This window comes from Crinia signifera, chromosome 5 (assembly GCF_055691185.1).
Source record: "Crinia signifera chromosome 5, ASM5569118v1, whole genome shotgun sequence".
NCBI lineage: Eukaryota > Metazoa > Chordata > Amphibia > Anura > Myobatrachidae > Crinia > Crinia signifera.
Window position 1 is genome coordinate 209415619 of NC_139221.1, and position 25266 is coordinate 209440884.

The window sequence follows — 25266 nt, forward strand, 5'->3', positions numbered from 1 at the left end:
ATAACACCCCACATACAAAACAAACAAACTTGGAGGGAGTGATAAGCGTATCTGATTTTGCGGATCTGCGTATGCGTATCGGTGAAAATAAGCATGTGCAGACCTGCTGTACGAAAGCCTTTGGCGACTATCACACTCGCCGCACTCTTCACACGACATCAGCACCTGCCCCCAACTCTGGCATCTCCGAGCCAAATAAGTTAGCTTAGCCCTAGACCAGGGCTGGGCAACACCGGCCCTCCAAATGTTGATGAACTACACATCCCAGGATGCTTTGCATTAGTTTTTTTATGTGTCCATGCTGAAACTGATGCAAGGCATGCTGGGATGTGTAGTTCATCAACATCTGGAGGGCTGGTGTTGCCCTGCCCTAGACTGATATTTATTTGTGAATGGGGAAAACAATCATTCGATGGTCGGCGACCATCAACTGATTTTTCGCCTGTACGACCACATGTGTATTGATCCATTCACATACCAGCGTGGACATTCGGTCGGCGAGGGGAACGACCATTTGCTCCCCCTGTGGGCAGCGTTTGATGAGTTCAGTGTGAAAGAACTTGACTGTCCCGAATAGAGCCCTGAACTCAATCCCATCAAGCACCTTTAGGGCTATTTCACACGCTCCGGCTCCTGCCGGGTGGCGAAACCCCCCATGGCCAAAAAGCCGTGCTGCACTCAGAAGTTTACAATGGTGGGGATGGCTACAGCCCGGCAGCCGTCCTTTCTGGTGGTTATTTATTAACTACTGTGTGCGGCACGGCTTTTGGCCCTGCGGGAAAGAACTGGAAGAAAAATAGTGTCCATGGCCTTCCAAAATCAATGGCTGACAGAATAGCTGGACACAGATTCCCACAGAAACATTCCATGATTTTGTGGAAAGCCTTCCAAGAGCTGTTATAGCTTCAAAGTGAGCACCAGCTCCATAGTAAAGTATATAAATATATATATATTTGAACACAATGATATTACAGTCCCTGTTGGCTAGGCATCTGAATACTTTGTCCATATAGTCCATGGGGGCCATGGGTCTATAGTGTTTTTTGCACAGATTAATAACACATTTTATTAAATTGGTTGTAATAATACTAATAGTATTTAACACTGTCAGTGAAATAAGGATAAATAAAGTTAATAAATATTTAATACAAATTTGTCTCTTATTTGAATGTAAATAGTTCTCATCATTTACATAATACATTTATTTTTTATTTACAGTTTCTTATATAGCGCAGCAGATTCTGTTGCACTTTACAATTGTAAACAGAGATAAAACAAACTGGGTAACAACATTAACTGAGAGTCTTTATTTTAAGCTAATATTATTATCTACTGCATGTATTCTTCATTAGATACAAATGCGTAAAATTATATATACAGTTGTTATGCAATCAAAAAAGGAAGGACAGTATGTTCCCATAATAGACATTGATTAGAATGACTAATAATTTGAGCATCCTCAGTTATTATACACATTTTGAAACTTCTTGCTTTTCGTGTTTTTAAAGATTTTCCGGTACTTGTGTATTTTCACGGTGCCCGATATATCGATACGATCAGAACCGGTTTTTTGACCCCTGATTTTAGCTATCAGAGAGGTGTTGGACCTGCCCTTGGCGCAGGCGGCAGAAGGGGATCCCTTCTTTGTGTCACAGAGAAGGAAGAATATAGTTCCATCTGAACAGAATGACTTAGAGGAGACATTCAAGGAGGCCTGGAAGAACCCTGAACTATGGTTTAAGGTAACCAAGCATTTCATGGCCACCTTCCCTTTTGATCCAGCGGGTAGGAAGGTGTGGGAGGGCCACCCATTGTTGACTCCTCCCTTTCCCGTCTATGAAAGTGGATTGTACTCCCGATTCCGGGGAGTTCCTCCGTTAAAGGAAGGGCAGATAAAAAGGTTGAGAATACCCTTAAAGCCATAAACAGGGCTAGTTGGCCCTGTCAACAACCAGTGTTAGCAAGTTGTTGGATGGCAAATTCCTATCATACCTGGGCCACCCAGATACAGGAAGGGTTACTGGGAGACATGTCAGTAGCAGATGTGTGATTTTAGTACCTACCAGTAAATTCTTTTCTCGAAGTCCATATGGGATACTGGGCGCCCGCCTCTGTGTGGAGTTCTTCTGCATTGCTGAACGTTACTAACATTTCAGCTAGAATTATAACCATTATGACCGTTTGTTGCTTTCGGTTGGGAAAGTTGTTACTGTTGTTTGTTGGGTGTGCTGGTATGAATCTCACCACACATTGCATGTCACTATATTCCTTCTCACATATGTTACCTCTCCTTCAGCACAGTTTTCTCTTAACTGGCTAATGGGAGGGGTACAAAGAGGAGGAGCCAGTGCACCTGGTGTAAAGATTTGTAGTGTGTCTGTCTCCTACGGATACATCTCTTATCCTCATCATCATGAATGACCCGAGTATCCCTTATGGACTTTGAGAAAAGGATTTTCTTGTAAAAGCAGACCATATATAAAACACATCAAACCCCTGCAGTCATCTGAGAAACCCTTGGGTTATGCAGGATGGAGGGTATTTTCACTCTGCCTGGACCAGGATATCTGCATCAGAAGATGCTGGATAAAAAAATAAAAAAAACACACAAAAAAAAATGGCCGCACATTGCGAAAAAGTCCCTATAAGCTCCCGCTTCAGACCTCTTTGTAGGACTTCTTAGATGCAGTGTTCCAGAGTCACAAACTTCTTTAAGTCATGTGCCATTCAAATTATTGTGGCCAGTCACAATATATTCAGTATGCAGTCAGGCAAGGCTAACAACAGAATTATGGGTAAATAAGTTAGTGCAGCAAACCGTTGATTGAAGCACTGCTGTTTTGAAAGCAGAATTAGCATTGTTGTAATCTAAAGGCTGAAGGTGCTTTGAAGACTTCTATTTATAGATGTGAATATGAAAGCCTCAGGTATGTGACTGATGCGTGCACAGAATGTTTCTGTACAAAATCATTTTGCAGCCACATGGAGCCCTGACAGATTGCACCTTATTGCTCGCAGTCGTTTGGTATGCCTTATGTTTATTCATTTCTGACACACTGCTGCAGCATGGATTTCTGCTCTGAAGAGATTACAGTTAGCGCAACTCCTCTCTGCTTTAATAAAAAGTGAATATCTGCAGGGAGACATGAATTACACAATCGTGTGTCAGACCCTTTCCCACTAATACCTCACTACTGCCCTGTAGAAATGAGGGGTGCCGGACGGGGTCCCGACAGTCGGGATCCCGACAGTAAGTAACCCGACGTCGGGATCCCGACAGTAAGTAACCCGACGTCGGGATCCCGACTGTTAAAACACAGATGGCCGGATTCCCGACGGCCGGCGGCTATTTTCCCTCGTGGGGGTCCACGACCCCCATAGAAGGAGAATAGAATAGGTGGCGAGCGTAGCTCGCCACCGTGCCTGCAGCGTGGCGAGCGCAGCGAGCCCGCAAGGGGCTTTGTTGCGCTGGCCACGCTGTCTGAAGCCAGGCAGTCGGGATCCCGACGTCGGGATAATGACTGTCGGGATCCCGACTGTCGGTGAGTCATACCACACCCGAAATGAGACGATACCTTTTTACTGAAAGGTTTAATTGTAGATCATAGCTAATTAGCAGAAAAAGTCTGTTACTTGTCAATAAATAAGACAAATGAATGTCACAACTATCATCTCTTGCTCTGAATAATATTATAAACAATCTTTTTCTTACTCCAGCATCTTTTGTCATAGGTGGCCTATTGTAAGGCAGTACCAGCTGTGTGTGTGTGTGTGTGTGTGTGTGTGTGTGCAGTTATTGTTATGTAATGAAGATGTAACTGACCATCAGGGCAGCTGAGAGGGGGGAAGAGCAAGTACTAATTACCCAGGCTTGCTTGAGGGGCCCAGCAGGGGCCCTGGTCCGACTCCCACCCCCCACCCACTTCCCCCTCCGTCTCTTTTTCTCTCGAGCAGCACACATGTACAGCATGGCTCAGCATGAGTGTCTCACTGATATCGTGAGAGGTCATGCTGAGCCTGCTATCAGCACAGCACATGCTGTACGTGTGTACTGCTGCTTAGGGTCACAACAATAAACCCCCCGTCCGTCCGTTGACTTTAAAGTGTGTTTTCACCTCCCTAAATGTTTTGGGGGCTTGGCCAGGGCCGGATTTGTGCCTAGGCCCGTGAGGCACCGGCCTCAGGGCGGCACCAATTTAGGGCGGCAGGCTGGCTGATATTCTGTTAAATGGCACAGCGGGTGGGCAGCGGCGAGTGACGAGCACCGCCGTGGCAGAAGGAATTATCATATGTCGGCGGCAGCACCGCTCGCCGCCCGCCACTGCCCACCCACTCTGCCATGCACATTACATCACCGCTTAGTGGCTGGGTCCGACGGTCCCCCTGCGTGTCCGGAAATGGCTCAAGCTCACTGATGCCAGCTCCCGCCCATTGGCTACTCTACACACACACAGTCTATTGGATGCTGTGTATCCAGCAGCTGAGCTGAGCGGTGTGCAGATCCTCCCTGCGCTCAGTCTGTCACAGTGTGTGAGCCGGAGAGAGACTGACGGAGACACTGTGCTAATCACTGTACTAATAAGTGCCTCCCTCCCTCCGGGTCCTCCGTACAGTGAGCAGTCCAGAGAGAGACTGACGGAGACACTGTGCTAATCACTGTACTAATAAGTGCCTCCCTCCCTCCGTACAGTGAGCAGTCCAGAGTGCTTAAAAAAATATTAAGGTGGGCTACAGTTACATTTTTATGATGTGATTAAGGTGGGCTACAGTTACATTTTTATGAAATATATAAATAACTATGTATATACATATATGATTACATTAAAATAAGGGGAGGGGGGACACAAAAATGTTGTGCCTAGGGGCGGCCTGACCCCTAAATTCGCCCCTGGGCTTGGCCTAATTGCAGGGGTGGCCACGCCTCCCACAATTAGGCCACACCCCCCAAATTTTACCGGGCCCGGCATACCTCTCGACTGCCCTGCTGACCATAATGACTTACCAAGCATATCCCACTGAAAGTTATTCATGATAGCGACATTTGTTTGACTGTCCAGTTTAGCCAGGTATAGATCCACTTTAAAGGATTTAGACATAGAAGCATGAGGATCTAAAAGACCACTAGCACTTCTGGCCATATGTAGACAAATTTAAGGTTTTTATTTCAGTACTGGTGCCTACTGAGCATTTGGGCCAGATGCACTTAGTTTCAAAAGTGATAAAATGGAGAGTGATAAGCAACCAATCATCTATTCTTCAAACACAGAATTAGGGGTTGCAACAAATCTCCAATAATGTTTTATCTACATGGCAAGAAAAGAAATATACTTTTATTACATTGATCTAAACAGCTTTGCGTTCTCCTGTGGCCCCATAGACTTTTCTGTCTTGTCTGAGTCACAAGTGGGACTCTATTTCCCTTGAACTTTCCCAGCAGCTCCCCATGAGTCTTCACATCCGATTTAGCACTTGATGTGCCATTTTTTTACATGCCATAAATCGCATCTAAAAGGCCTCCCAAGGAGTTCAAGGGAAGTCAGATGCCTGATGGCTGCACATACGATTTATCATATGTGCAGCACTTCTGACCTCTAACTCTGACACACAGGACCGCGCATCGGGTCGATTTGGATGTCAAACACATGTGATTTTGCATGATTTCCCGTGATTTCTCAGTCCGATCTGTTGGAATCTGGTGAAAACCGGCCAAATCGCAGAAGTGTATGAGGGCCTTTACAGTAATTTTTTTAAAAGCATGTCAGGAAAAGTGGAATTGTGCAAACACACAGATTTAGACAATATTTCCTTACTCTTCATTTTGCAAATGGAATAAGAACATACAGTAGTTTAACAGTAAATGTATGTCCACTATAGCACTTTGCTATTTTATGCCAGAGACATAACCCATTGCAGTTGCCAAACTTAATAAATTAATTTTGTTATTCCAAGCACACAATCACTGCTAGACATGGCAGGGACACACCTCTATTCTCTGGAACACATGCCCGGCTGTGCCCATCCACTGACATGCCCAGCCTGTAAATCCAGCTTTGCTTGGGAGCACTGCTTGTGATCCCATAGGACCTGTTCTTTGCATGCGTCCCAGCATCAGATATATTGTATGCCATCAGGTTTACGTGCATGGTTTTATCAGGCACAAAGACACCGGGACCACAGTGTAATGCAGTGATTACCAAACTTTTTTGAAACCTGGCGCCCTTGAGTATCAGAATATTTTTCACAGCACCCCTAGGTCAAAAGTTTCTTGATAAATTTATAAAAATATTAAAACAAAAAATTATGTTTATATGTAATCCTTAGGATCAATTATGTAGTGAGGAACCAGATTTGCTTTTGTTTGCCCACATATTTCATTATTGGTGTCCACCAACTGGTTGTTCCTCATGCCTTGCCCATAACCATTATGAATTTGACCTAGACCACCAATCCAAGGCACCCCAGGGTGTCTAGGCACACAGTTTTGGGATCCACTGGTCTATGTATGGTGAACATGTAGTGGCATATAGCCATTACATTTATCCTATACAGATACATACTGTACGTACAGTTTTAAAACTATATCTTAACTCATTTTTTTTATGTACTGTACTGTACTCAGGGGTACTCAAGTGGACCAGGACCGGGCGGAACTGCGTTCCGTCAGTTCCAATTTGGAGGTTGAATGGTTCCGCCTCTGTTGGCCCACTTTGCCCGGCTCCCTTCCTCCCAGCTTGCATAATGCTAGCTGGCGATCACTAGCGGCGAGTGGATACGAGCCGCCGTAAGTGAGTCGGCAGAAGATCCTCGGCGGGTTGCGGAGACTGCGGAGCACAGCAGGGAGGTGATCCAAACCCGGCAGTGTGAGGCTGGGAGCCGCGCCATATTACTCCCCTCCACACGCTGCTGCTGCCTCCCCGGCTTACCAATACTGCTGCTCAGCCGGTTATCTTTATGTTGTTTGGCTGGCAGGGAACAAATTTGGAGGGAGGGAGGGAGGGGGGGGGGGCGGGGCGGCAGGTAGGTGGCAGGGAAGGAGAGTTCTACCACCTCTCCATGACCACTTTAAGCACTGACTACTAGAAAGAAGTCATGGCATTATATCTTGTTACAGGGAAATATCTACTCTTATACATTACCATGTCATCTAGCAAAATTCCTTTGTATTACTACATCTTCACAATATGACCCAGCTTTGTATATAGATGCACAACAATGCTGGGATGAAGCCAATGTGTAGTAATTAGCTTTTTAGTTACCCAAGTCCAGGAGTCTTCTAAAATTTAAGAGGCTCTAAGGAAGGGACTTATGAAATAACAAAAAAAGACTAGAAAAAGAAACCGCTAGTAATAAGTATTTTATTCTTAAATAAAGACTTTTATATAAATATTCAGAATAAGACCATGCTCTCGAATGTAGAAACATATCAAGCTAATTATTGGGTAGATGTATGAACATGCACTGAAGAACCATCTATAATTTGCATACTATAAAGGGCAACTGATTGGTTACCATGGGCCACTTCTCCTCTGGCTTATTTCTCCCTTATCACTGCTTCTTACTTCTACCCCTCAGTCCCCTGAAATGTCCAAGCACAGGAAATTAGAAACTTTTTTAGTGGAACAACATTTAGTCTGTTAGTTACAGTGAATAGTTCTTTAGTGTGAACACAGGGTTTCCAACATTCTGGTTGCCCAAGCTGGTAAAGAGCAACTAGCTTGACACAGCAGAGGGTGGCGCGGCTGGTTATGGCATGGTGGGAGCACAACTTCTATATACAGTTGTAAGCAATATGGTAGCATGGCTATTGCGTCATTGTAACCATGGCCCCACGGCATAATGTTGTAAGCATATTACTTGCATTGTACAGTGGGGGGTGTGGTTATACTATAGCACAATTCAGTACGAAAAACTTAATTTGGTCCACTTGGGCTGCCACTCTAAGTGGCTCAGAGGGGAAAGGATATAATGGTGCGGGGGGTTGCGGGAGACTTGTCCACCTTCCCGAGGCAACAGGAGTGGCACTCCATTTTCGGGTTAGGTGTAACAATTCGTTTATCAATGTTACACTGTGAAAAATGTAAATATTCAATATGCAAACCTCCCAACATGTATGAACTGTGAATTGGGACTCCTGCATGCGAGTGCAAAGATGGGTCATGACCAAGATCGGCGTGGAGGCTTTATCGGAATGCTGCAGTCGCAAGTCACACTCCGGGTTTGGTCAATATGGAGGCATGCCCCCCTTTTGTCTCCAGTGTATATGTGCGCATGCGTTCCCAATGGTCAGATAGAAATGCACTTTTGCATTCTTATCCCAACCAAAAAGTACATTGATTTACTTACTTTTCTTTCTTAAAAATCGAAAATCTAAACTTATTCCATAAAGGGATTATTTTGGACTCCTCTGCACAAAGCTAGTGAGAGGCATTAGTAAAGGCTTAAGGAAAGGGCAAAGATAAAACAGAATATGAGGCTTCTGTATTTCCTTTTATCATCGGTCACAATAGATGAAACATAATTCTTTAGAAACACTGAGAAGGCTTATTGCATAGTGTATAGTATGGTATATTCAGAATTAAGTTTGAACAATACTTTACATTCTTGTGTTCTCTTTATTTTTAGCCAGTGAAACTTGCAACGATTTTCACCCTATGTTCTTCACACATGATCGATCTTTTGAGGAATTCTTTTGTATCTGCATCCAACTGTTGAACAAGACTTGGAAAGAGATGAGGGCGACTTCTGAAGACTTCAACAAGGTACGGAAAAATATTCTCCAATTTTATTTTTATATATACTGTAACATTTTTTTTTTAAATATAGTTTATTGAGTGCAATGCATAATAGATCATAAACAGACAGTGTTTGTTCCATACATGTTGATAACATATACACAGAGCTCAAGAAAGAACAAAAAGGCAATATAAGGCAGAATATAATGACAATAAAAATAAACATACATAGAGTAGGCTAACAGTGGAAAGTGATAGTACATTTGATGTTTCGGAAGGTAGGTGCGCCACGTGCAATGGTCTCCATGTCATACCAGGTGGTAGACTTAAGACTAAGTCGTAGTGCCTCTTTCATGGTGTGGCTTAATGTGTGTATGTAAGGTAGCCACGTGTCAGCAAATTTACTCACCAATTTTGCTTTATTTGTTGCAGTTTCCGTCCAATCCATTATGAATAAATAATGGTTTGGACGGATGTAACCGTGTGAGCGGGATGGGTGTTGTGTCTATCCATTGTGACAGAATAGTTTTCTTCCCCGCAGCCGCTATTTTATTTAGTAAAATGCGTGTGTCTTTGGGCAGTGCAAGTTTATCTTCTCTAGTATGTGAATTCATTTCAACATAGGAGGCGAGGATCTTTTTCATAGTGAGATGGGGGAAATCCCTTTGCCATTTTAACAGCCCAACTAAGGGAGAATCAATATTAAGTATTCTCTTGAATCTGGAATAGACATGAGAAGTGGTTAATGTACCAGAGTTACGCCTTGCAGCATCATCTAACTCATTAGTTTTTTCATGGGGCGTTAGGTCCCGTAGGACCGTGTTGATGAAATTAGAGGTCTGTAGATACTGAAAAAGCGGGAAAGAGGTGTTTTGATATGACTCCTGTAACTGCAGTCTGGTCAGGGGATTCAGTTGGGCAAGGTCTATAAATTGGTATAAATAGCATATTCCTTTTCTGTACCATGCAAGGAAGCATGGGTGTGTAGAGTAGGGGGCGAAGTTAAGGTTACTCCAAATCTGCAGGAATAGGGATGAATATTTCTTCAATTTCTGACTGGAGCATAAAAGCAGCCAGGACATACACATTGTTTTAATCAATACATTGCCTCTCAGATCATACTGTAACATTTTATTGCCTTATACAATCTAGCAAAAGTTAGTAGACCATAACTTAAACTTTTTAGATTTATAAAATTCCTCATGGTTATATGCTAAATAGAATGCATTTTTTATCAAATACACCCCAGCTGATATATATTCATTATTCAAATAGTTAAATCAGTGGTTCCCTAACTGTGAGCCTTGGCACCCTGGGGTGCCTCAGGGCAATTGCAGGGGTGTCCTGGTTTGGTGGTCAAGGACCAAATCAAATTATTTATGGCCAATGGAATAGGCAGAGCTATTGCTCTTGGCTTCCAATCACAAAATATGTGGACAAACAGAAGCAAATCCCATCTTTCATAACATAACTGAACGAAAGAATCGCATATAAATGCAATTTCTCAAAAAACTTGAGCCTTGAGTGCTGTAAAAAAAGTTCTAATACTCTTGATTCTAAAAAGTTTGGGAAACACTGAGTTAAATGGTGTCTCATTTTTTTTTTACTGTTATACTTGTATCTTAGTTTGGCATTTCGATTGCAAAAACTATTAAATACTGCCATTTTTCTTCGTAAGGCAGTATCCCTAACACACTGAGGGATGGTTAATGTTTTTTTTCTTTTTGCATAAAACAGAAATGTATCGATGTTATGTTACCGCCATTACTTGTACTGTGAGCTAAACTGTAAATAGGCTTCCAGGATCTCACATTCAAACTAAAGTCTGCGAGCCCTGGAGAATATGCTGAGTTTCTCTAAAATCAGTCGTTTGCATATTCTGTAAAATTGTTAGAATATTTGAGTTTCCCCATGGCAGCTTTGTTTAACTCCTTGACTGGAAACATAAAAATATTTACGCTGATGTGCTGTATTGTATGCATTAAGTTTACATCTGTGAACTCATTAAACACAGATACAATTAAACCTAAGGTGTCTATTCATGATAACTTAACAGGCAGATGTATCATTAGTTGCCCAGTGAGGCTGCCTCATATTCAGTATTATTCATATATTTATTCACTAGTTACCACCAGCCCATAAACATGACAGAACAACATAACAGTAATGTCAGTAATTGCTCTGTTCGGCATCATCTAGTGGCCACCGGTGTGCACAATGCTTGAACACTTGAGGAGCAGTGTTATCCTTTTATTATATAGGTAACATATATTGCAAAAAGAACATTAAACATAAAATCATATCCAATGTGTAACTGATAGCAGCCACTAATTCTGTATTTCTGATTGTCAATCCAGTGTAAAAATAGCCCTTGCAGACCCTGTGGTGTCTTGGAGGTGCCAAGTAAGTGTGGGCCCCAGGGGTCTGCATGGGATATTACTGCACCACTGCCGGGACCTGCAGATCTACTTGTCTGCGGTGCCAGTGCTCATCCTGCTGCCAATTAAAAATGTCCATCACAAAATGGCCATCCCCTTTCAGCAGACACTTTTTGAGGATGCTAGAGGAGGCAGCGGCCTTAATACCACTGGGAACCAGGGGCCCATGTACACAATATCCTCCTAGTATACATACGCCACTGCCTACATGCATCATGCATTTTACCACACAGTCTCATAGGTACTGTATGTGAAGGAAAATGAACATTGAATTGGCCATTGAGTGTTACAGATGGGTCCCCCTTGGCCTTGCCTGGTGCCCTCACGAGCACACTTGTCCCAGTCTCTCGGCGGCTGGGCACCGGGACCCTGCCCGTCACCGCTTCAGGGAGATGGGCAGGGTTAGGGGGGGTGCGGGGAGGTGGGTGGAAGCCTCGGAACTGGGTGGCGAGGACCTGGGGAGAGCCCCATCGCCATGGGGCGCGCGTGTGTCTATTGCGCACGCACCCCCTGGCGGGAGCTGGCGGGGGCTGGTGGTAATTTCACCAGTCCCTGCCTGAACAAGGGGCTCTCCATCTGTATGTGTGTTCTGTATTGGCTTATTAAACATTTAATTGTATGTGCCATTTTATATGTGGTATGTTAATAAAGCTTTGTTTCATCTGCTGGGGAAACAGATTTACTGTGGTATAAATGGTAGACGATGGCTAGGTCAACTACTAATGGTTGACAGTGACTAGGCCTACACCTTAAAATGGTCAACATTAACAAAATGTCAAAATAGATATGGTCGACATGAGGTTTTTTACTTTTTTTGATGTTTATGTCGACATATGTGAACATGGACGCCGTAAAAGCTGAGCTCGTCATGCTTCATGCACACTATTATATTCTCTACTCGATGCCCACTTGTATAGTAAGAAAAAACACCTTATTTAAAAAAAAAAGAGGGAAAAACTCATGTCGAACATATTTATTTCGATCATAAGCTTTTGTTGACCTTTTGTCAATGTTGACCTTGGGTATGTTGACCATTTCAAGGTGTCAACACTGTTGCCCATTAGTGGTAGACCTAGTGACTGTCAACCTAGACATTGTCTACCCAGTGACCTCATACCATTTACTGTCAAGGGTAGAACGTTACCTTCTTTCCAGCACTCTCCGTACCATCTTGAATCTCATTCCATGGTTTATCTTGCACTTACTGTAGCTCTAATAAGGCTCCACACTGTGGGCAGGCAGTCTTCTATTTTCTTTTGCAGTTGACTTGCTGGCAGTTAAGCAAAGTCACAAGTTATGCATAAATATATTCTCGCCTTTGTTTTATTCTAACATTCAGATTATTACCATACATTCCAATGTGAAGGAGCTTGCTAGCTAAGATAAATGGCTTTCTTTCTATATCAATGTGTAAATGCTATTGGTGATAACATCAGGCAGTTGTAATCAATGAATTGCTGAACAGAGATGTAGAACATTATTTAGAGGTTATTTCTGCATAGAAAAATAAATATTCTAATGTTTTATATATATATATATATATATATATATATATATATATATATATATAAAAAGAGTGCCGCCCTAAAACCTTGCATATTGTTAGTGGAGATTTGTCCCTACCTGGGAAGGCACCAGGGTGAGTTTATTTACTTTTATGTGGAGTGCCGACCCGACGACAGATAGATATATATAGATATATATATCTATATATATATTTCTGGTTTTGGCATTATTGTAATGATAGTTGTACTGTGGCTTGCTTTACTGATAGTGGCAGCTCTTAGGATCTCATATTGAAAGTCGACAGCAGCAGATCCCAAATGGAAATGTCACACCTGGAATCACTTCCAGACCGTTTACCTCAGGGCTATTTTTGTGCAGGCTCCAGCAGGAACCGAGGCCGTTCTTCTAGTTCACTCTTTCTGACAAAATATTTCTTAGATGGACAAAACCATGTGCACTGCAGGTGAGGCAGGTGTAAAACCACACCCAAATCTAATTATCTCTGCACAAGTAACACCTGCCTCACCTGCAGTGCACATGCTTTTGTCCATCTAAGAAATATTTTGTCTGAAAGAGTGAACTAGAATAAGGGCCTCAGTTCCTGCTGGAGCCTGCACAAAAATAGCCCTGGTTTACCTACTTAATTGATGATGAAATAACGAGGGAATAGCCCGCACCTGTCCATGAAGGAGCTTTTGTGTTGATTGTCCCATTACTTTTGGTCCCTTAAAAAGTGGGAGCCACATACAGAAACCATTGCAATTCCTCCATTGACCTGATTTGGATGTAAATACCCTCAAATTAAAGCTGAAAGTCTACAGTTAAAGCTTCATACCTCCCAACATGACCCACTCCAGGAGGGACACAATGCTTAGTTTCTGTACTTCCCTCTTTATCTATGATTGCCATCACCTGTGTTGAAGCACCTTTCTCATCAATTAACCTGTTCAACTCAGATGAGGGTAATCATACATTAAAAAGAAAGTCCAGAAGCAGAGCATTGTGTCCCTCCTGGAGAGGGTCATGTTGTGAGGTATGAAGCTTGGTTCATTTCAAATTCATTGTGGTGGTGTATAGAGACCAAAATACGAGACTTGTGTCGATGTCCCAATATTTATGGACCTGACTGTATAAGTTCCTTACCTTTTTCTCCCATAAGACAGTTTTCTATATTCATCCACAAACTATTATAGTTTCCAGATGAGGAAAAAGTTGCTTATGGCAGTTATAGGCAAAGGTGTGGCCCAAATGTGAACTCGATGCACATTGTGTTTACGTTATTTTATTGATTGTTATACTATGCTGCATATTGATCATATACTACTTTAATAAAGGAAAATAACTGTATTCAAAATAAATTGTGCACAAATAACCTCACCTAGCATCTCCTTCTATATATACTGCGAGGAGCATGGGCGTAGCTAGAACTTTTGCGGGCCCCATAGGAATATTTTTAAAGGGCCCCAAATCCCATGCCTTACGGCCATAATTAATCATTTTAAGTTCTGTTAGCTTCTGTTACAGACTACAGAAGGACCTATGATAAGGATATGCAATCCATAACAATGCAAATCCAACAGCAGGTCCTTGGCCTGTCCACTCCTGGGAAAACTGGGGATTGCCCCAATTGCTGTTTATGGAAACGGCAGCCTCTTCCTGTCACTCAGGCAGAGGCATTTGCAGTTTTGCTATGTGATCGCTAAGAAATTGCAGGACCCATCCTACACATGGCAAGTAGCTCTAAATGAGAGAAATGAAAACATAAATTCCCCACAGTTACACCCACATTAGTAAAACATGCTGAACTAGGTCCCAAAAATGGTTAGATCTGGGGTAGCCAACTCCAGTCCTCAAGAGCTACCAACAGTTAATGTTTTCCAGGTCTCCTCACAGAATCACAAGTGAAGTACTTAGCTCCACCTGTGGATCTTTTAAAATGTGTTAGTGAGTAATGAGTGCACCTGTGCAGCAGCTAGGTTGTCTGGAAAATGTGAACTGTTGGTAGTTCTTGAGGACTGTAGTTGGCTACCACTGGGTTAGATGTTACAGCTAGAGGGAATGGCAGACCATATGGCTTTCCCCATTTTCCTAATTCAAGTTCCAAGGGACACTTTTGTACAGGTCAGATACTGTATGTGCAATTTATCTGCTACAGTACATAGGTGAAAGCAGAGGGGGACTGGCTCACTACTACACTGTGGGGCTGATTCAGACTTCATTGAGAGTGGCAATAGATCAAATCACTCGAGTAATCAGACCTGCTGCAGGCAACGCAGAGGGCAATCTGAGTGGGGGCTTGAGGCTTGAACTGAGCTCAAGGGACAGCAATAGCACCCCCTGCATAGCAATGCCCCTGATGAAAATCTATTATCTGAACGTGCCGTACTTTCTGCATGTATATTTTTCTCATGGTCTAATTTCTTCTTTCTACACAACTGGTCTCCATATCCTAAACTATTTTAGATTTTTTTATAGAATTTGTATTTCATTTGTACAGATTGAAATGGCACATATCACACTGCTCAATTTCTATTCACATTTGTGAATCTCTAGGGGCTATGTAATGAGAATCTGCATTCTTGGAAAACCACTTAAACTGCAATGTAAAATACACCTAATATGAGATGAAAGGTGCTAAGAAATTATTACCGCCTCCATCCTGAATTATACATCTCCCTGTTAGACTATTCTATCAAAATTTAAGATAAACTTTGAATCTATGAATTTGCTGTTTTCATTAGAAACTTTGGATAACTGAACTGAATAAACACGAGTAAAGAATTATAAGACTACAATATTAATAATCACATGAATATAGTACTTGCACTTTTAAAAAGTAAAAGGTGATTTGTAGAAATATACACTGAGCCCCATGTGTATTTGTTTTGGATCTGAATTTGTCTTCATACTGTAGTTTGGTTTTAGTTTTGCAAAACAACCCTCACAGATTTTTAAATTGATTAAACAGCTAGAATCATGTACAGGTGTGTCCACTTATACTGTATCTTTGTGCATTGCGGGCATGCAACTTGCTATTTCTCAGGGGCAAGCGTACAATCGCACCCATAATCCATTCACAAATCATTGGAAAACCAGTTTCACAACCCAAATACATTTTTTATTCACTCTCTGAAAATGATGTAACAGGGAGGAGGTACTAATTAGTTACCATGTTGTAATTAATAAAAAAAAGCCCTTAGTAAAATATGTGTAAACACTGATTAATAAATTAAAAATGTATACAGCCCTTTTGGGAATTTTATATGCTGGACAGACTTCTGGGGTTTTATTCTCAAATCCAGTTGAAGGTTGATTAACTCACCCTAACTTTTGTTGGAGAAAGCTGTGTTCTGCTCTACCGTTAGCAAATTGTATGAGGATCCCGTCAGTGAGTACTTTGCTGCCGCTATCCATCATGGCACGATAGCGCTGTCCAGCTTGCAGCGCACAAATCGAGTCCAAACTTACAGTGGAAGAATTCCCCATCCACGTTAGCCACCAATGGTTTGTGTAGATACTACACTTTATCAAGGATAGCCAACCACTTCCTTTACATAACTTTATTTAGAAAAATGGAAGTGACCTCATTTTTTAAGGGAACCGCATGGTCAAGCAAATAATACCATATTAAAAACTTTTATCCTTTATATCAATAATATATAAAGATATATTTGAAAATCAGTGTTATTCTACTGAAAATATGTGCATAAAGTGATCATAAAAATGCACGTATATCAATATCAATGCATTTTTATGATCATGATTGCCAGCGGCAGCAAGGCTCTCATACAGTTTGCTATTGCCGGAGCAGGACACAACTTTGTCCAACTATTAGGGAAGGTAGGGGTAAGTTAATCAACCTTCAACTGGATTTGAAAATAAAACCCTGGAAGTCAGTGGCGTAGCTACGTTTTGGGCGCCCCCCCGCCGTTAGGGGGGGGGGGCGCCCATACCCACCCCCCGCCGCCGCCGCCCCGTCGCCTATGCTAACCCCCTCCCCCGCAGTCTTACCTATCGCGCTGCGCTGGTCCCGGCGGCTCCGTTCTTCTGCTGAGGACCACCACAAAATGGCCGCCCCCATACAGCAGACCGTTTCAGAGAACAGTGTGCGGTACTTCTTTACTTTCACGGCGCCAGCATGGCGCCGCGCGTACTTCCGGGTTACGCTCGCCACTAATTAAGTTAAATAAACGGAGTTAACGCCATGCCAACATGGATAGTTCATACCTTCACTATCCATGTTGGCATGGAGTTGATTTTAATTAGCGTGGCGAGCGTAGCGAGCCACCGAGCCCGCAGCGTGGGCGAGCGAAGCGAGCCCCGCAAGGGGACTCTGACGCCATGCTGGCGCCGTGAAAGTACAGAAGTACCCAGTGTGCTATATGGGGGCGGCCATTTTGTGGTGGTCCTCATCAGAAGAACGGAGCCGCCGGGACCAGCGAGTTACGTAAGTCTGCGGGGGATTAGGGGGGGGGGGTAACTATAGCACCGCAGCCCCCACATGCACAGCGCGCCCCCCCCCCCCCCACGGTAGCGGGGGCTGCGGTGCTATAGTTACGCCCCTGCTGGAAGTTCATACACCATATCAAATCCCCAAAAGGGCTGTATACATTTTTCTTTATTAATCAGTGTTTACACATATGTTACTAAGCACTTTTTACTAATTGCAACATGGCACATATTTTAAATATATAAATTAGAGCTGCTATAAATTTTAAATGCGCAGAATTATATCTTTCTCTAATTAGTTAATATGATTATCTATATTAACTTTGGTCTCACAAATGAAACCGATGCCTTAACAAATGCGGTCAGGATTTGTGTAAATATATTTCCACACCCAAGAGGCGGCTTTTTTTGGTCTTATGCCCAGGCATGTCAATGGTATAGCAAGAACTGCTGCCACTGGTGGCTAACTTACACAAACAACCTACTCATCATCAACATTCTCATTAGATTCAGCTCTGTCCATGGCTGTGGTGGCTACTGGCTGCATAGAGAGATGTTGCACATGCCCAGTGGAACCGGCTGGGAGGAGAGAAACAGTGCATCGGCACTAAGCTGGGATTTGGTTGGGATTGCCAAATGGGGAAGTTTTCGATACCCCAATCCGGCATCCAATATGCTCATTCATCTCACCACTACTGTTTCGACTTGTTAACAAGGTGAAGCATGAAGTGCTATATTTGCATGATCCATGTGGGTTTATCGGGTTATGAGAGGGATGAGGCTATGGGACACAGGGGGAGATGATGCTATGAGACACAGGAGAGAGAGTACCAAACCTTGTCAGCAGGAATGGAGGACAGTACAGGAGTGCAGGTAAGACATGCGCTTCTGCCAAATACAGGTACAGGGTAAGGAGGCACATACACAATTGGGCTCAGTCTGTGGGGCACTGCTTACAAGAGGGGAGGGTTTCCATGTCTTAAGTGCTCCAGGACCTCCTAAAGTTAATCCGGCCCAGGTAATAACCTGTATTTTGTCGGCAGTGGTGCAATAGCCAATAAATATAAAGCTGAAAGGCAAATCAACTTAATCAGCTGTATCTCAACTTTCATTTTTAAAGATGATGTTCCTATTAAGGCCTTGTGCTGTTACCTTTTTTAATCAGTAACAATACATCACAGTGATTGGACTGTGAAATAGTAGATTAGTACTGAACTGAATAACAGTACTAGTTACAGGCAGAACTAGACCGGCCAGACAAGATTCAAACATGAATGAACCAGACTGGGTACAAGCAGGACTAAGCCGGACTGATTGCTCTTGGAATTTGACTATCAATGGACTGGACCGGACTTGGACTGTTATTGGACTGCACTGAACTTGGACTGCAAATTACCCAGGCTGTACCAGACATTGATTGCGACTTAACCGAACTGAACTGCACCAGACTTGGAAGTTGAATTTAACTAAACTGAACTGGACCTTGACTGCAACTTTTTTTTTTTCAAAAATAGTTTATTAAGTGCAATGCATAACATCGAATAATTATACAACAATCGTATTTTACATGTAGGCATTATAAGTGGAGAACACATGTAACAGAATTAAGAAAATATTAAACAACAATTAGACTTAGAAAGGAGGTACACCATTTGCAATAATCTCCAGGTCGAACCATGGTGTTGATTTAAAGCTATTTCTTAACGCATCTCTCATGGTTTGGCTTAACATCCGTATGTAGGGTAGCCACACGTCCATAAATTTACCATCCAACTTTTCTTTGTTTGTTGCAGTCTCCGTCCAGTCCATTAAGAACAGGTATTGGAGTCTGGGGTGTAACAGTGCAAGTGGGAGCGGCGCTGTGTCTATCCACTTTGAAAGGATGTTTTTTTTTTTCCCAGCTGCTACCAATTTATTTAACAAGAGGCGGGTGCCAAAGATCAGTGCAAGTTTATCCTCCCTAGTGTATATATTCCTGGACTGCAACTTTAACTGGACTGGACCGGACTTTGACTGCAACTGTAGCTGCATAGATTTGAACTTGATCTCTGAAAGACTTTCCCCTAAAGGCAGATTCCAGGAGCACAATAACAACAAACAAATGAGACCGCCTTTGCACTGGCAAGTCCTGAGTCTCAGGAGTCTCCCTAAATACCCAGTGGCTAGCTGCAGATGGTTCCAGCAGTCAGCTGAAAATAGATCTGACTATGATAGGCTAGATGGGAATCACATAATGCAGGCAAGATTGTGGTAACCAGTACTAGGACTGTCTGGAACTAGATCCCGCTGCTACCCCGACCTTCACATGCTATCTATGATTTTTCCAGCGTGCCTCTCGAAATAAATATACCCCACTAGCCGGCTAAGCAGACAGAAGCGCAGACATCTAAAAGGTAAATGCCATCCACACCGACCAGCATAGCGCCAAATCATGACCAGATCTATGTAATGAGGATTTGACCAGAGCATTTTTTGTGAAATGTGGCTGTCAGTGGTGGACAGAATAAAATTAGCAGCATCACGATGGCCTTAGGAACCTGTCAGGTTCAGAGGCATCAAGCTTCTATCCATTTGGCATTAATAGAATCTTCATTGTTGTCCACAGTACACCCCCCCCCCCCCCCCCCCCCCCCCCCGGGGCAAAGAAAACCACACAATGTGGGATAAGTTCATGTGTCCATGTGTATTCACAATCATGAACCTAACTTTATTCCCCCAATTGTGTTCTAAGAATTGTGATTTGGTTACATCCAGTGTGGAATAGGAAACACTTTTTCTAACTGTGTCAGGTGTACCATTCCATTTGCCGTGATCTACTCCTTGATTATTTACCGTTAAACTTTGTCCGGTGGAAACTCGGGCCCGTGGATGCAAGGGTTAATCATGCACTGGAAATCCAGTGTAATAACACTTTATTTAGCAATATAGAAAGATAACATATTATAAATTAAAATACTTATCTTGAGCTTGGATAAGGGTCCTAGTCCTGGACAGTTGTTTATGGAAAATGTTTAGTCGGTGGTCTTCCAGGAGTTTTTCCTCAGAATTCAGAATGCGTTTGAGCTAGAAGCAAGAGGCTGACCATGCTCAATGAAGACTTTTTTGCTAGTGCAATATTCTGTTTTAAATAACCCAAAAGGGCAGCAAGACTGGAAAACCACATCTAATTTTGGTATAAACATTTTAGTTTCTAACCCCATAAACACAGCTATGTGCACTAATAATGAATCGATTTACCCCAGTTTACAGTACAGTTGTTTTCTTCCTTGCAGATGTGGCAATGGCATTTTTTGTTTAGCTAAGCTTCCAATTAAATAGTTCAGAGTTTCACAAAGATAGGAAAGTCCATATACATACTGTAGTAACTGTAATTTCCTAGATTGTATTGGCTTCAGACCCATCAAAATTACTTTAGCAAGCCATAGGGGTTTCACATTTTCTGAGGCCAGCATCTATTTTAAGTAAAATTGGTATAAATGTAACCCATTCCAGGAGGCCCAAAATGCTCTATTCTATTCTTGGGCTTTATAATTGCCATCACCTGTGTAGAACTATTTAAATAATAACCGCTCATTGTTTCCCTTCTGGAATAGGTCATGTCTCATTAAATCGGCAGATTAACTCCAGGAGGGGAATTACCAATGGTTTAAAATACAAAGGGTGTATGTATTGGTCAATAAACACCACTCAAAGGACAAAATCTGCACTAAATCCAGTGCAACAAATCAAATGGTTTTTTTGATTGCCTGATTTACACTAGAGAGATACAAGCTAATTGGTTATTATGGTTTCAGGTATTTTAGTGCCTTTGAGCGATGTTGGTAAATAACCCTCAAGAGGAAATAATTCCTCTTTCTGCACACAGAATTATTTTGCTAGACAAGACGCTTAAACAAATGCTATTCATTGGGGGGTGGGTGCCACATGGCTTGATGCCTCATGCTGGGAAAATTATTGGATTCATGAAGACAACTATAGAACATACTGAAGCTGTGTCCCAGGGTGCAGTGTTTCTTATTTCTTGCTCCTGTAATTCAGCATTTAAGCAGTTGGTAATAATAAAGTAATCTTCGCAGACATCTCATCTCATCTTTGTATAGTTTCCTCCCAGCCCCTCTGATGTATACTTTCCATACAAATTGTAATCAGAGGTGCATGGCATATTGCTTTTTTTTATTGCCTGAGATGCTACAGATGAAAATGTCAGTGAGCATAATACCAGATTTCCACTCAGTGAACTTGTTCTGTTATGAATTCATAGGATTCAGATGAAATGTTCTGTAACTTAGCAGTGTTACTCGAAGGGTTTTGTTTCTACATAGGTCACGCAAGTTGATCCTATGGGGAGGGTGGGGGGGGGGGGGGGGGGGATTCAATTGTTGTGACTTATTTGCCCAGCCAAATTTTCACAACACCCACAGGAGGATCTAGCCCTTACAAAAGCGATCACTCCCAAGCAAAACAAGTGTGAAGGGTGCAGATCGAGCTGCCATTGCAATCATTTAAACAACACAGCAATGTGTCCCTTTTAACCAGACATTTCTCCCCAACCCCCCCCCCCATGTCTTTTCCAGTGTAACCAGACAACATTTGAGCAATTTAACCTCAAACCTAGATGCACAACTTCCACCTAACCACTGATTCGCCAACCCAACTGTCCCCCTTCTGCTAAAAAAATTCAACCCCATCTCAACAAACTCACTAAAATCCCCAATCAATTGCAATATACCCTAATCTGGGATGCGGTCATTTGGTCTACTGCATTATGGTAGACAGTCATTAGGTTGAATCCATTAGGTCGACATGCTAAAAGGTCGACATGACTCTAGGTCGACATGGGAAAAGGTCGACATGATTCTAGGTCGAAAGGTCATTAGTTCGACAGGTCATTAGTTCGACAAGGTCATTAGTTCGACATTGTCTATGTCGACATTCACAAGGTCGACATGGAGTTTTTCACTGTTTTTTGAGCCAACATGTGCCGACAGGCGGTATTTCATGCCCTACCATCCACTAGGGCGTGGTGGGAGAATAAAATAGTGTGCCGAGCGTAGCGAGGCACCGTGCCCGACGCATAGCGATCGCAGCGAGCGTTGCGAGGGGATGCAGTGCACTTTAAGCTGTGTCCATGTCGACTGTGTTGACATTCAGGTGAAAAAAACAGTGAAAAACCCCATGTCGACCTTGTGAATGTCGACATAGACAATGTCGAACTAATGACCTTGTCGAACTAATGACCTGTCGAACTAATGACCTTTCGACCTAGAATCATGTCGACCTTTTCCCATGTCGACCTAGAATCATGTCGACCTTTTAGCATGTCGACCTAATGGATTCGACCTAATGACTTTCTACCATAATGCAATAGACCAAATGATCCCAACCCCCTAATCTAGCATCAAACAGTATAGTGTACTAATTGCATGTATACCAATATGATAAAGGTAACTCATACTTATCTAAAGAGAAGCCTGGAGGGGAAACACCACAAGCTACTTTGGGTCACTGTGATTAAAAATGTGCCCTTGGACCAGATACAGCATTACTGCTACCAAAGTCTGATTGGTGTATATGGGAAAGAAGTCACCAATTAACATACAGTACCTTTGTCTATTCTTATATTTAAAAGAAAGAAAACTATGCACACGCCATCTCCCTAGATTAGTTTGCATACTTTTAAACAAAATTGAAATTTTTTTACACTTTTTTTTTAACCCTTTCGTTCCCTGTGGGAACCTGGGTCATAGTAATAAAGTCTGCAGTTTACAGTTATGCAAACCTATACATTTTTTTAAGTAAAGATATTAATCAACACTCATCACAGATGTTCATACTGTACATGCTATAGATATTGTCTTCTAAGTTGAACTTTTTTCTGTCATGTAAGTATCATTATGATACCTTTAGTATACAATGTATAATAAGCATGCCATAAAAGCAACACTGTCCAAAATATCAAACCTGGACAGTTGCAGTTTTTTTAAATTCAGGTCTTTGATGGCAATTCAATTCAGTACGCTATAGCACCAGGAGGGAGCTACTGGCGCTATTCAAATTTGCGTACTTGGCGAGTGCTGGTAGTCACGAGTGTTTAGTTGCGAGAACTGGCATTCTCTGACTTAAATGCCCCACTGCAGTGCTGTTTGCACTATACTAGACCTAGTTTTGGCAGATTTCTGTAGAAATTTACTAGGTAGACTTAACCTGATTTGAATAGTTTCAGGTGCTCCCGGCCCTTCTTTTGACCTGGGTTGAGGACCCGGGATTTACGACCTGGGCTGACCCTTTCAGACATAAGAAGAACCCATGTTTTTCAGCAAATTACCAGGTAGAACTGCTTCACCCTGTAATTTGCTGCTGTAAGTGTAAAAGGGTGCAGGCTGCACCCAGGAAAATGAACCAGCAGTCAAAATGCAGGGTAATACAAGGGTGCCTGAAAGGGAATAAGTAACATCCTTGATACTGGTGACAGATCTAATTTAAATACAGACAGATAATGCAATTTCAGGTACTAACTAGTTTTGGTAAGTTAACTGTTACATTCCAATGCTTTCCTCTGGCTACGTAGCAACTGCATACTGTAATTGTTCATGAATATTGTAATAAAGTCATGAAACGTATACTTCCCATTATCGAAAATGTGATTTAAAGGGTGTCGACAGCAAACCCCCAATCATGCAGAGAATAAAGCTTTCATATTTTTTGCTTGATGTGCTGTGATATGATGAGCTAGGAGAGGAGACTAAAGGGGAAGCGCAGAGCTGACAGCCCTTATTATCATGTAATGTATTATCTCTTGTACGCAGCCAGTGAGATTAGAAGCCTCATGCTTAAAGTTAGAATACTATGTGATAAGTGCGGGGGTTTTCTGAGCAGGCCTCATGAACGGCTAGCCGCAAGGAGGATATCAATGTTCTCTGCTAGGCAGGCTCTATATAAGAATTCTGATGAAAAAGTTATTAAAATGTCATAGCATACAACTTAACTTTGTTTTCCTCTGTATGTTGGCACTAATATCCTCAATTATTTTTAAAAGAGCAATAATAAGCAAAAACACCCTAGACCCATTATATCAGGCGTTAATTCATTTACATTCAACTAGTAGAACCACCTGCAATGATTAGTAATTACATTGGCCACTTATCAGTGAGATTATGCTCATTTACTCGTCTGTCTCCAATGCATTAAATGCAATTATGTGTTCTGTGTACAATGGCGCATTACACTAAAACATTCCCACAACCTAGTAAATTCCACTATTACTCAGTATATATGCTCAAGCTGGCCACATGCTGCACAATTACTCTGCACACCAGTCAACTAAAAGGCTGGCTTGATCAATTATCCTTCCGTGTACAGTACTGAATAATGAGCATTCACAGTCTGAAAAGGCTCTGGATCATTCAGTTTTGTTCTCAAACCTGTACGATTGTCCATCAGCCTACAGTACATCAGGCAAGGAATAGATATTGGCTACATGCATTGTGTCGATTAGAGTATGGAGGTGCTGGTCTGGTGCATGATGCGGTGTATGGCTAAGTCTATATTGTAAATAGTAAAATAAAAATTTTAATATAATATAAAATTATAATATATCAGAAACCGTAAAAATAAAATCGCATAGTGTATGGGGGCCTTATGAATCCTGCCACCTGCTTATAACTGTGGCTCCACAAGCTTGTGCAGGAAAATTGTCTATATAAAAATATTAATCGATTATTAACTCAGTGGCCACTTCAACAGGTACACCTGCTCTTTAATGCAAATATATAATAAAAGGCAAATTAATGGTCACGATGGCCAGGTTATAGGGAGCTGCTGGTTTTCTGATTGTTCTGCTGCTGGGAGGCAGAGCTCTGTATAGTGTGTGTGTGTGTGTGTGTGTGTGTGTGTGTGTGTGTGTGTGCGTGTGCGTGTGCGTGTGTATATATTTACCATAGCACAGGTGCGACACTCAGTTATCTAAATCAGTGGTTCCCAACCTGGGGTACTAGTACCCCTGGGGGTACTCTTCAGACCAGTTGGGGGTACTTGAAAATAATATTGGTAATGGCGGACGATGAAAAGGTCTTTTGATGGCTGAAGAAGACCTATTGCCATTTAGACAAACCATGTTGTGTCATATCCCTGACCAGCAATCC

General features: G+C 42.3%; 1 protein-coding gene across 3 annotated transcripts in view; it reads left to right on the forward strand.

Moving 5' to 3' along the window:
* Positions 1-25266, forward strand: part of ELMO1 (engulfment and cell motility 1) — a 466589-nt gene that overhangs the window by 299090 nt on the left and 142233 nt on the right. For all 3 annotated transcript variants that reach the window (XM_083188475.1, XM_083188477.1, XM_083188476.1), the window contains one exon: positions 8623-8759. In XM_083188475.1, coding sequence (XP_083044601.1) covers positions 8623-8759 — 137 coding nt within the window. The remainder of the gene's footprint in view (positions 1-8622; positions 8760-25266) is intronic.